The 14,066-nt window shown below is 32.4% G+C and overlaps 1 protein-coding gene and 1 long non-coding RNA gene across 21 annotated transcripts; one reads left to right on the forward strand and one right to left on the reverse strand.

Annotated features, from left to right (window-relative positions):
* Positions 1-1,261: 1,261 nt before the first annotated feature.
* Positions 1,262-7,702, reverse strand: LOC124948325. 20 transcript variants are annotated; one of them, XR_007100663.1, is made up of 5 exons: positions 7,408-7,682; positions 6,478-7,022; positions 5,354-6,390; positions 5,163-5,233; positions 1,262-5,081 (listed from the first exon to the last, which is right to left on the reverse strand). It is a non-coding gene; the product is annotated as an uncharacterized LOC124948325 (long non-coding RNA). The 20 variants fall into 20 exon arrangements; XR_007100666.1 differs by having other exon boundaries at positions 1,262-3,616; positions 4,963-5,081; positions 5,163-6,390; XR_007100665.1 differs by having other exon boundaries at positions 1,262-6,390; positions 6,478-6,612; positions 7,408-7,445; positions 7,580-7,682.
* Positions 7,703-7,848: 146 nt separating this feature from the next.
* On the forward strand, positions 7,849-12,452 carry LOC124948313 (melanotransferrin). Its single transcript, XM_047491755.1, has 9 exons — positions 7,849-8,122; positions 8,361-8,773; positions 8,894-9,011; positions 9,082-9,261; positions 9,334-9,851; positions 9,947-10,111; positions 10,215-10,303; positions 10,389-10,729; positions 10,825-12,452. Exons 1-9 carry the CDS (start codon positions 8,065-8,067, stop codon positions 11,463-11,465), a joined length of 2,523 nt encoding a protein of 840 aa, XP_047347711.1. The 5' UTR covers positions 7,849-8,064; the 3' UTR covers positions 11,466-12,452.
* The last annotated feature ends 1,614 nt before the right edge of the window (positions 12,453-14,066 follow it).

Genomic DNA, 14,066 nt, shown 5'->3' on the forward strand with positions numbered 1-14,066 from the left:
CAAAATTGTTTGTCAAGAATTATTTGTTCTTATTGATGAGTAATGATCGTAAATGCTGTTTTCGACATTTCTCGCAAAGAAAAAGTTTAGTATTGTGGCGCCTTTCGAAATTTGCGGCAAAAGAGAAGAGATCGTACTCATTATTGATTTTCATATACCCGCTTGAATGGTTATGTTTTATGCCGTGAAGTAATGATTATTTGCTTGGTTGTGTGCATAAATAGCTGATACTCAGATTTTTTGAACATTTCCAAATGCAAAGAAATGCATTTCACAATGTTTTGCACGTAGATCACTCGGTAACTCATTCGATCATTTTAATGAACTTTGGAAAGATAATGCTATGGTAAAAATAAATAAATACGTGTCCAATCGTGTAATTTCTTTTAGATTTTATATTCTAAAAAGATAGAGATTCTATAAACAATGTGTAGTACATTAGTAAGCACCTAGATTTGTAATTCAGAAAATCTTACATTGGAGGGTAAATGATTCCGGTGTTTTATTTATTTCTTTTTTTATTGTATCGATGTAAACGAAAATAATAAACTAATTTACTCTTTTTCTCTTTATTTAAGATATTGCATACGGCGCTCTACGCGCTCCCAAGTCCCGCACATTTTTGAACGCTTCAGAAGCATGCAAATTATTCTTAATTATAACTATATATTTTATACTTTTATTTATTATAAAAGATTTTTTACATTTTAACTATTATTTATTTTACATACTTGAATAATCCTTTAGAGTGTGATATCTGGTAAATCATACTCCATTATGCAATGGTGTTCGACACAATTTGCAACAATTGTTTCACTCCTTTTTCTATTGGACGAATAGACTTTACATTGTTTGGTTGGAAACTTTTTCTTACTTTTACTCGTCATTGGTTTAAGTATATGATGTTTCATATTATCAGAGAGTCTATATCGTCGATGCGTAGATGATTTGTTTTATTTAAAATATTTTATCCTATATCCATAACTATATCTGTTGATTTTTCTTCTCGTCGTCCATAATTTTATTATAGCGAGTAAAAAATCTTTATATTTCATTTTTTCATTATTACACGAATTATAGATCTTGAATACATTGAACAGACCGCAGTTGATAAGATATAATATTACCTTTTTTGGCCATTTAATTGTTTTTCTCAATATTGTATGTAATATGATAGATACTGATCAGTAAGGTCGACACCGTTCATGTTTAAATTATAGTCTGCAATGCATTTCGGTTTCTGCATGGTTTTATATTTTTCAGTATATTCAACCATTTCAAATTTATGAATTGTCGAAATCATTTGTACTTCTTTTTTATCTTTCCTAATTTGCAACAAAATATCACGTTTCCATTTGTTATAAATTTTCATTAACAAATTGAAAATATAAATGATTTTTAAAAAGCTATTTCTTTACAAATTAAAACACGAACTTTAAAATTCCAAAATATACAACAATAAAACACTTTATAAGGTACGGTATGTACGACGATCGGCACAAATCTAATGATGATACTGGCTATACTGACTATTTTTGCATTTTTGGAATGTCAACATTCAGTTATTTTGTTAATCATTTGTCATAAGAACGCGCAAGGCTTCATTACCTTGGTAACGTAACAAAAACATTTATCTCCGGTTCCTTAAGTCATCGTTTTAGTCGAAAAAAACATGAAAACGAAATATCTCATGACCCGTACGCAATGTGTTAATATTACTATTCAATCTTTTATATTTATTTTCTCCACTGATGGCTGACGTGAATTTCGCGGTGATCTATATTTGATAAGATATATAATTTCAATTTTTAGTAGCAATATAATTTTGTTCGATAGATTTGTCGATTATTCTTTCAAAATTAATAATTAGTGAAAATATATATTATACATTATTTTTAATAAATATTAAAACACGAGTTCGTTTCCATATTATCTATGAGATTTTTCTCTGAGCGCTGTTTTGTTATGATTTCCTCTGTAGAAGTTCATTTCATCTTATTACTATTATTACTACTATTACTATAATAATAATATGTAATGTAATAATATAGTAATAAAAACAGTAATAAAAAAAAGAAACAATATATTGTGTACATCATACACACGTAATGACGGTAATTCATAATAACAAAAGAATAAAAAATTGAAGGATCAAACGAGCTCGCCGAAGGCGAACAAAGTTTGAACGCAATTATTCGAGTATCTCGAACACGAGAGATTACAAAGATAGTATCACTACTTTCATGCCTCAGACCACAAGTTCAGAGTTTAAAAATAATTGATTACCGCGTGGTTTCCGGCACCTGTAGTGGCTCCTCGCAGTTAATACTTATCTTGTTTATAGCCGACTTATTTTTTATGTTTCACCTGTCAGACTAGGTACTTTAGTATGATAGTAGGGAGGGAATATCTCTCCTGCGAGACACGAAGGATAATTGAAGGATAATTGAACGAGCCCGTCGAAGGTGCTTGAAGTTCGATCGCAATTATCTTTTATATCTCGCACTTCGAGATTTAGAGTAGCTTTTTAGATCTAACATTTTAAATAAAAATCTCTTTTTTCTTTCTTTTTGTTTTTTAAATGTTTCTTAACTATATTAATGACAAGTGAAACAGAAAAAATAAATTTTAATTGTTGAGAGAGTATCATGTATTATCTAGTTATCTAGAAGATAAATGACGCAAAGTTATTTATCTCTATAGGTAAACTATTGCAAATGTTTGGGATCTGTGGGACCAACCAGCAACCTTCTTAATCTCCTAAGAAGGCTCACGCCTCTCTCATGCGGCCTGGAGGTTGACGTATCCCTCGTAGAGTGAACCGTAAACTTCTTGTCGACTCCAAAAGATATTAACACTTCTTTTATCCAGCAACTTATCGTTTCGCTTTTCACTGGACCGTGTGGCTTTTGAAAAAAGACGAACAAGGTATCAATCGTCCCCCTCAATATTTTCGTCACCTTCAATCACAATCCTGACGATGCACAGCTCTGGTCTCTCCTTGAAAAAGGGAAATCTTAAAACCGGCTGTGGTACTTCTCGACTCGTCTTAATCCTGTCTGAAATTCGTATTTTAATTCTCAACTCTAAAATTTCTATGTTAGATATTTTTATTAAGGTAAGAAGCTGCGTCCTATGCGCAGTACTTAACACTAAAAGAACTATTAGCTTCTTAGGCAGCCTTCTCAAGGACAATGTATCTAACGGGAATAGTGAAACTAAATACGGGGTCAACATTCTAAGTCAACTTGTATTTGGATAGACTAGGTCGCATTTTAAACATAGCTCTGATAAATCTACTAACTAGAACATTGTTAGCAATGTCCTCACTAGATATCAATGAAAGAGCAGCCCTAGCAGCATTAAGTGCACTGTGGCCAACCCCATCATTAAATCTTTCGACTAAGAACTTGAGAATTTTACTGGCTGACACTGTAAATGAATCCTCCGATGTCTGATTATACCATTGCCACCATAACTTAAGTTATACTGTTTAATCATTGAATTGGTTGCGTCTAATGACGCAATTGAAATATTAACTGCCTCCCTTGGAGTTCCCCTTCTTAAGAGCGCTTGGCTGATAATCAGCCTGGACGCCAAAGGATGTTGCTGAGACCTGCAAGGAGATATAAATAAGTTAACATCTGGATCAAACCAGATCCAGTTGCCCACAGACAATCTCTGAAAAGCAGAAAATCAGTTTTGCGTTGGCCAAAAAGGAACCACTAAGATACCCTCTGCATATTTGTCTTTGATTTTCTTAATTACTCTGACTACCAAGGAAAATGGAAGGAAGGTATAGAAAAACCACTCTGCCAAGTCAATTGTAAAAAATATCAAAAGCCTCTGGATCTCTTTTCCATGAGCAGTACAACTGACATTTAGAGTTTATACGCGATGCAAACAGATCAATTTTCATTGCACTAAATCTCCTGGTAATTTGGTCAAAAGCAAAGTCAGCTAACTCCCACTCAGTGTCTGCATTATCAATTCTAGAAAAAAAATCTGCCTCACAGTTCTCCTTCGAGGGTATGCAAATGCGTGCACCCATAATCTCCGCTCTTCACACCATTTCCCTAAGTCACAAGATAAATCATGCAAACCAGCAAAACACACACCACCCATTCTATTAATATAAACTATGGTGGTGGTGTTATCCACTTTAAGTAAAATTTCTATATCATGCAACTCTACCGCGAAACATTTCAAAGCCAATAGCGCTGTCTTCAGTTCCAGATAATTGATAAGGAGATCTCTCTTTGCCTGATCCCAAAGTACATTGGCATTTTCACCACCATAGAAAGCTCCCTCGGCCTGACAGTGAAGCATCCGAAAATATCATCCTGATGAATTTGTATTCCCTGATACTAGCAACCGGTGTGACCTTCTTCCACCAATTCCAATCTTTTTGGACACAATCCAAATTTGGCATCGTCATCGTCGCATCAAATGCCCCTCAATTATTATTTAAGGCCCTTAGCCTTCTCAAACAATTTACAATGTAATAGACTGCATTCAACAACCGGACAACATGCCATCAAAGAACCAACCAACTTAGCAAAATTCTGAATCTTAAAAATTCGCCTCCTTTCAAAATTACTCATCTGAACTTCTTTTCTTCTGGTAACTCAACTCTCATGATGGATGAATCTAGTAAAAAACCTTAGATATGTACATTTAATCTCAGGTAATAACCTTGACTTTTCAAGATTTACGATAAAACCTAAACGATTAAGCAAAGCAATTGTCTATCTAAGATTGTCTCCGCACTCTTCTATTGACTTACCGAGATATAAAAAGTCATTCAAATATAACATTCATAAAAAGCCCCGTGACCGCAGATAGTTTACGACTGATTTCAGAAGCTTGGTAAACACCATGGGATTAGTACATAGACTAAACGGAAAACAAACAAATTCATACAGACGATCTCTTTGCACTCGAGAGGTGACTCTCACTCACCACATGATTTAATGCCGCAACTCGAGAGGTGACTCTCGCTTGTTCACCGATCGGCATTACATCAGCTTTATCTTGGTTGAAAAATTATTCAAACTGAAATGCCACTTGACAGGAACAATCTTAACGAATGGGAAGCATTTGCCAAATCAAATAAAAAAAACAAAATTCCGCAAGAAATCGACAGTAGCATAAAGAAATACCTTAGTTTTAGCATGGAAGGCCAAGAGGGTTGTCATGTGCTTAACCAATTGGAATAATGCAGGAATGAGCACTGTAAAAAGAATTTTACGAGTATGGTATTGAAATTACCGTTAAAAAGCCTAATGTTGCAATAAATTATATAAAACATGTAAGCGGTGTCGATCGTGCAGATCAGTATGCCTCAACGTACTGTTTCTTAAGAAAATCCTTGAAATGGTGGCCTAAACTGTTTTTTTGGGGTCTGGAAATTTGTCTAATAAATTCATATATTCTTTATAAAACCACTGAACATCAGAGAACAGCCGCTTAATTACTTGCGGTATGTGAAAACCTTAGTTCACCAACTGACTGGAGATTTTCACCAAACACGTGATCGAAATTCAACTTCAATCTCCGATTCCGAAAAGATCCGCCTAAATGGAAAGCTGCATAACATTCTAACAAAAGTTAAGAAGGATTGTAAAGTCTGTCCGACAAAAGACATCAAACAACATACTATTGTGATACTTGTCCCGAAAAGCCGGGCACCCATCTCGGCAATAGTTATATGATATATCATACAAAGCAAAATTACAAAGACTAATGTTTAAAAAATTATCTTCGTAAAGATGTAAAGATACGTAAAATGTTAAAATATAAAAGTTTTATAGGATAATTGGTGTGTAATCATTTTAAGTTAGAGTATTTCTTTAACAGAGAATCCTTGTCCTCGCTGTTTAGACTAGCACCAGCGTATTTCTTCATTAATCTGAGCCTCAGAACTATCGATTGTGGCTTCCGTGTCAATAACCCCAAACAAGATCTTATGTTGGCTGTTAGTCACATCTTTCAGTACACCAGTTGTTCCTGGGACCCTTGTGGCTCTCAAACTTAGTGTATCCTCCAAAGATTCTTCTGAGACCAGGTCTACAGGGTCCCCTTCTTCAAATGATAATTTCAAGGCTAGCCCACGACACAACGTAAATTGTGACTGTTTATTTAAATAGTATTTTTTATTTTTCATGGTTTGTTTGTTTGTTTGCTTACAATTACCTTTCGGATAATTAAAGCAAACATCATCTCTTTATCTTCCAGATAAAGTCAGATTACCATGTGAGAATCTATTTTACCTCCCGGATACAACAGATTCCATTTTTATCCACCTGAATAAAGCGTTATCAAAGAATTAAACTCTCGGGTATATTAATTCAATGATATAAATCGGTCTCTTGGACCAAGAGAAAAACCCTGAAAGAAAATATGAACAAATATACTTTCTTAGCTTATAGAATCCTTTCCACTAGCCTTTAAATCATCATATTCCTTAAATGATACCGGCAACTCCTTCGTCAGCATGGTCTGCTGAATGGATGTAATGCTAGTCAGCATTTCTCCCATCATTTCCTCGAATATACATAATCTCTTGAAAATACTCCTCTCCCCAGAGCGATCCCGGTTCCTAGACTTCTTCTTTTTATCACCCATCGTATTCGTAATTCGAAAAAGGATTAAAAAACATGTACTAACATGTGGTTTGTATAACACAAAAATAATGAATAAATATTAACTGCGAGGAGGCGCCACAAGTGCCGGAAACAAAGCGGTAATCAATTGTTTTTGAACATCTGAATTTGTAGTCTGAGGCATGAAAGTAATGTAAATATTTTCTAATCTTGAAATGCTAGACACGAAGGATAATGTATCGTTTTACGTAGTGGACGCACGTGGTGACTGCTCACCTAAACATATAAAGAATAGTAGAAAACGTTTCTTTTGTTTTCATCCGCTATTGTTTCTCTTTGTCTTATTGTCTTATGATCATAATGCATTTGTTTCCACATTGTTTCTTATTCATGATCAGTCGAAGCTAATTGTCTTTACTATTATAACATAAAATGTATTAAATAATATCTAGATGTATATAAATAATATTTAAATACATTTTTATTATTATTATTATATATTATTATTATTATCATCAATAGTGTTAGTAATAGTAGTAGTAATAGTCGAAGTAATTAGATTGGATTAATCTTACAGGAGAAACACGTAAAAAAAAAAGCGCTGAGACTTATACTTCATAAGTAATGTAGAAATGAATTAATGTTTCAATTTGTATCAAAATAATATAATATATAAATATTCATTATTTTTAAGAAAATATTGAACAAATTCTTATTTTTGTCGCAGATTTATAAACTAATTTTTATATGTGTCAAATATATTTATTATTTTCTAGACATTTATCGTAAAACAAATACGTACCAACGTCGTATCTAGCACGTATCACTGCAAGACGCATGCTGCCATCAAAGAAAGATATACATATGAGAGATTAAAAAATGTGCGCTTACAGTCTACTAATACAACTCAGTCTAATTTACACGAAACAATTATTACGTATGCATGAGAGGGAAATAAGCAAACAAACTTATACCCGATACGATAAACGCATGATAGGGACAACATTTTCCGCTTGTTTTGTAGTTCATATTTTATTCATAACTATTATTGAAGAAGTCACACATACTTTGGGCGAAAAGTCATAAACAACATTAAAAAATCTAGTACATTACGCAAAATAAAGTGTAGTGGAATACTTCGATCAGAATAGTCCAGATGGAGCCTAAACCAGTAACAGTTGGTAACAACGACAGGTTGTCTACCCTGTGTCACTAATGTCGTCATCTTTTCGAACACGCTTTCATTGTAGGATTGTTCGATTCACTGGAAAAAATCGATTCTGAATCGAATCTTGAGAACAAGCAGAGAATCGATTTAAAAGATCGATCTTTTAACACAAAAAATTGATCTTCTGAAAAATCGAATTGGACTCGAATATCTTTAATTTCAATAGAGGTATCAATGGGCGTTGTCTAGTAAAATTTGGTGTTAACGTTTGTTGAATATCGTCCATTCAAAATGTGGACAGCCTATGTGTTTTTAATACTCCTTATATTTATCTGTACACGTATCAATGGTATTAATGAAATATTCATCTTTATAAAGAAGTTTAGATATTAACCTAAATTTAAGTTGTTTAACTTTTGTAGTTTATATTAGTCATTTATATTATTTATATAATAATTTATGGATATAACATTTTTATTCTTAGTAATATAAATAAATAAGTAGTGAAAGATACCATAAACATACTAACAAATTTCGTATTTATTTATTTTAAAACTTGTAATAAAATGAGAATACTTCATTTACAGGATTGAATATGAATAATACAGTGACATGGTGTACAGTTTCTGATGATGAACAAAACAAGTGCGAAGCTTTTTCGAATGCAGTTGCTCGTGACATAACTTTCTTTGGAAGGAACTATCTTACAGTGAAATGTAAACAAGCTTTTAATAAAGAAGAATGTATGTCGATGTTGGATCAGGAACAAGCTGAAATGACAACATTAGATGCCGGAGAAGTATTTATAGCAGGCCGTTATCATAGTTTGTTGCCGATCATGCAAGAAATGTATGAAAATGGTGTTAGTTATCAATATACCGTTGCTGTTATTAAGAAAGGATCTTTACCAGATGTACAAGCATTAGAAAATCTTAGAGGAAAAAAAGCATGCTTTGCAGGAGTTGGTACTCTCGCCAGTTGGATTATTCCTATTCACACGGTAAAGGAAATTTTATAAAAATGTTACACACATATATATATATCTAGAATATATTAAATTAATTTTATCTATTTAGTTATGCAATTAATTAGAAAAACAACATTAACATATTTGTTTTAGTTAATGAACCAAGGTGGAATGGAAATTATTGATTGTAATAATCATGTAAAATCTACAATTAAATACTTTGGGCCAAGTTGTGCAGTAAACTCATTGATAGATAAATATAATCCCTTAGGTATATTACTAAAGTGTAAATAATATTTATATAAAAGTAAAAGGCTTAAACAATGATCTATGTATTTTAGGTGATAATTCTGACCAATTATGTAAACTTTGTATTGGAAAAGCACCAACTGATAAATGCACAAATGCAGATCCTTATGCAGGATATGAGGGTGCTTTTCGTTGCTTAGTGAATGCCGGAGAGATTGCATTTTTAGTTCATACAACTGTACAAGAAATGACATCATCTACATTTGAATTCAGTGAGTATCCACATAAATTTTTGTTAGTCAACAGATAATAGCTTATTAATGTTACATTTGCTTTCTTTCTAGATAATATTACAAAAGATCAATTTGAATTATTATGTAAGGATGGAACTCGAAAATCAGTAAATGAATATAAAAATTGTAATTGGGGTACTGTTCCTTCTCGTGCAATAGTAACATCTTCTGCAACGAAAATAGAAATTCGCAGATTGTATCAAAAATTTCTTGTAAAAGCGGTTAAAATATTAAACAGAAAACACAATTTTACCGATATTTATAATAATCGTTTTGATAATCGACAAGATGATTTTGAAAACAGACCGGGATATGAAGATAGATACAGAGAAAAAGATTTTATATATAATAATCGAAATGAATATAATACGGATATAAATAACGAATATGATAGAAGTTTTGATGATGGCTATGCAAATTCGAATTCTTGGAATAGAGAATACAATGATACGTATAATACTTATCCATCCAACGATTATTCTGAAACAACAAATATTCAACCGATCGAAACATTTGATTTATTTGAATCGGCTCCAAAATATGGCCTTCATCATAATTTAATGTTTTCGGTAATAATTATATATATATATATTTTTTTTTTAAATAATTTTCACGCATTTTTAATTACTTCACGTACTTATCATTGTGTCTTCTACGGTTAAAGGATTCTGCTCAAGATTTTGTATTATTGCCAGAAAAAGATCAAACGTATACAGGATATTTAGGTAGATCATTAGATTCTATTCTAGGAGTACGTCAATGTCCTGTGAATAGAATGACCTTGTGCGTTACATCCGATTATGAATTGGAGAAATGTATAAAGATGAAGGTAACTTTAATTACTTTTAGATTACTATTATAAATGAATGAATCGAATAGTAAAAGAGTTTAAAATAGAATGTATAATTAGAATATTTTTGATTATTTTATAGATAGCTTTGAAAGCCCAACTTTTGAAACCAGAATTATTGTGTCATAAGGGATATAGTCAAATAAATTGTATGCAAGCGATACAAAATGGGTATGTATAACAAATTAAAATAATAATTAGTATAATCCATAAAATAACAAAGTATATATTACGTTAAATTATATAATCATTTTAGAATTGCCGACGTAACAGTTTTAGATGCTAGCGATGTATATACCGCTGGCTTGCGTTTCGAATTAATTCCTTTCATATCCGAAGTATATAATCTTGGTACACCGGATTATTATGTAGTTGCTGTTGCGAAGGAGAAAGACGACAATACGGATTTAACGTATCTTAAAAACAAATATACGTGTCATACTGGAATTAATACTGCAGCAGGATGGGTGTATCCATTGGCGTACCTTCTTTCAAATCAATGGATAAGAGGCTATGGTTGCAATTCCGTACGCGCAGCTGCCGAATATTTCACAAAATCGTGCGTACCAGGTGCATTAAGTTCCGAGTATAATACAGGTGAGTTTTTGGATTTATTCGTCTATGACAATCATTTTGATTTGATACTTTAATCAATTTTTTAATCGTTTACTTTGTCTGTCTTATAATCTCAGGTGTTCCATATGATAATATGTGCGACTTGTGTCACGGACAAAGTTATAGATACTGTCGAAGAGACGCTTCGGAAGATTACTTTGGACATACTGGTGCTTTTAGATGTTTGGTTGAAGGAGGTGGTGATGTAGCATTCGTCAAGCATACTACAGTTGCCGAAAATACCGATGGTAAAAGAAGAGAATTTTGGGCGCGTAATACATTTACAAAAGATTTTGAATTACTTTGTCCCGATGGTACTCGTCGGCCAAGTACGGATTACGAACATTGTAACTTAGGAAAAGTTGCAGCTAATGCGATTGTCACTCGTGGTGGTTATTATGGTTACAACGAGACACAAATAAATGCCTATATAAATCTCTTTATTTATGCACAACAATTGTATGGTAGGAAGGATCCGGATGAGTTTAGTTTTAGTATGTTCTACAGCATTCCACCTTATAGCGATCTTATTTTTCAAGATGCAACGCAACAATTAATAGTTATTCCACCAGAAAAAAGACAATTTAGCGCATATCTTGGTTCAGATTTTATGAGAGCTAGAAGAATCGTAGATTGCAATGCTGGAGCGGCTGCTTTAGAGCATTCTATAATTGCTGCTTTAATAATGTTTGCCTTAACTTACGTGCTCGCTAGATAAAAGATTTAAATTTGTAATATAATTTTTATTTACGATTACGATATTGAATCTCGTATTTTTCGAAAGTATATTTAAATATTACGCATTCACAGATCACAATCTCTCATATGTGATTTTAACATATGCGTGAAAAGTACAAGTGACTGTTAGTCATCGCGTAGGATGTCTATTTATAGATTTTATAATTGTTTTTCTACCGTAGGTTATATATACCTAACTATTTTAAGATATTGATTATTCTAAGATATTAATTATTATACGATGCAAATACAATCCGTCCATTTTCTAAAAAGTATATATATATATATATATTATATAAGATTACATGCTTACGAAAATCGTCCATTTATAACATGTCGACATTTTTTATAACATTATCTTTTAATACATTACCTATTAACGTAGATAGGTATTAATATTTAAAATGAATACGAAACGAAGACACACTTTATTTTAATTGTCAAAAGAAACGAAACCGTCCATTTCGATTGTCAAACGATTTTTATTTATTTTTAGATAAGTATAATATATTTTCATAAAAAATGTCATTCTTAAAAAAAAAACGATACATATTTTTTTAATTGAAAAAATAAAAAAAATATATATTTACAATCCCTAGAACATGTTTAATTGAAAAAGATTAAGATTGCTATGGCAAAGGGATTAATTGGTTTTAATGAAGGTGATATTGTTGAGTAATAGGAAACAACGACTGTGTTCTTCGTGATCGAAGCAATTATCGTCGAGGATATTATTCAAATTGCGTTTCTCAACGATTACTGGCCATCGGCGAAGCTTCAGAATCGCTAGGTAATATCCGCTGCCCGTCTCGTCCAGGATATTACTTAAGATTCGTAATGGATTCTAACTATGCCGTGCGAAAATTCAAATCGGCAGTAGTCAATCAACGCGTCTATTTAAGTTCATTTTTTGTAAACTAACAATAATCATAACATTATCAGGATTTAAATAAAAGTTTTATCAAAATATGACGCTTATATGTTTCCTAACACGATGATCATGCTATCGATGAAAAGATCGACTTAGCAAATATATAAATAATAGATATTGTCTTTTCTTTTTTACATGATTACAAGGTATATGATGTAATAATAAATAATAAAGAAATTTTATAAGGAAAATCTGATTTCACGTTTCGTCCGAAATCATTAATGATTAGGTAGAAGAGTATGAATAATGTAACCTTTAACTATTTGCAACACATCTCTTATTACTTTCGAATGACAAAAACATACGTCGTATCGATCTCTCTTTCTCTCTTTGTTTTCTTGTAATTTTACGGTTTTCGATCATCGGTCGTGATCGTTATCGTTATAGCATGAAAGCTCGTACGCGACAATCCTACTAATTTAAACGTAATTTTGAAAGAGCTCTACTGAACGCACATGTAGGACATAGAAATTACATAGTTTCATGATCTTTTTTTGCAAATCATAACGTAGACAAGAGACATTTGTAAAATATTAAAGTATAGCGATTACCCTTTCATTATATTTCATAATTAAGAAGGTTAATCGAGATATCGACATTATTTTACTTTCGCTCACTCAATGTATGTCGCAGTTTGTTCATGGATTATAATTTGTCATTGCAAATTTCGAATTACGATAAAGTTTTATCAAAGATCGATGCGCCTGTGAAATGACAACCTCGTGTTTTTACTTTAAGGAGGACGGCAACGGATTCAGTTGAGAAGAGGAGGTCATTTCGTCGTGCAAAAACGCGAGAGAAACAATTAAGTTCACGCTTACACGAACGTATAACATATTTCGTCGCATATATTCATGGGAAACAACATAGTCACTATCCTTATTATTATCGTTTACTTTTATCTTTACTTACTATATTTTGTGGAAGAATTTGTCTGAAGGTGTTTCTGTTTTGTTTGTTTTCTTTTTTCTTTTTCGTTTTTTCTTTTTCTTTTTTTTTTTTTTTTCTATAATAACGAGATATCCATCCTCTTTATTATTACATTCTCTTTTACAAGAAAACAGATGATTATTAAATAAATGACACATCTGACACATTTTATGCTTAAAGAATTCGCTTGATTTTAAAGGAAATCTTTTCTATCTCGTTCTCGTGTTAAGAAATTATGATGAGAATAATAAAGCGATTCACGCAGTAGGGGAAAGTCATGCTCGAAATTTTTCTACGCACGCACAATGTGACTGCAGATCGTGAGTCTGAGATAGTAAAAGCGAATGTAGGAGAACGTTGGACCGCGAAGGAGCGTTCCCTAGAAAATACGTATGAAAAGAGCTCTGGATATTCGAGATCGAATCGAGAATAAAGTACGAGAATATTCGTTGTTTGAGCGTGTGCATGCATGCGTATTTATGTATATTGAGAGTGGACCTGTACTTTTAGCGCTTCCATCGAAATTATTATTCCGTACTGCGTTCTGCACGCACCTCTTATTTACATAATCTTCTGATCGTTCGTAGAAATTAGATGCGCGCCTACTATATTGAACGCTATCCCGCTGTGGTATCATTCAAGTGGTAGATCCATACATGCGAGTTCTATACGGTAAAAGGAAAAAGAAAAAGAGAGAGAGGATAAGAGAAAGAGAGAGAG

This window comes from Vespa velutina, chromosome 4 (genome assembly GCF_912470025.1).
Source record: "Vespa velutina chromosome 4, iVesVel2.1, whole genome shotgun sequence".
In the NCBI taxonomy this organism is placed as follows: domain Eukaryota; kingdom Metazoa; phylum Arthropoda; class Insecta; order Hymenoptera; family Vespidae; genus Vespa; species Vespa velutina.

Bases quoted from the DNA above. Each gene is read 5' to 3' on its own strand.
- LOC124948313 (XM_047491755.1), top strand. From the start codon at position 8,065: ATGTGGACAGCCTATGTGTTTTTAATACTCCTTATATTTATCTGTACA. The intron at 9,852-9,946 runs GTAATAATTATA...CTACGGTTAAAG, and splicing joins ATCATAATTTAATGTTTTCG to GATTCTGCTCAAGATTTTGT. The intron at 10,304-10,388 runs GTATGTATAACA...TAATCATTTTAG, and splicing joins ATGCAAGCGATACAAAATGG to AATTGCCGACGTAACAGTTT.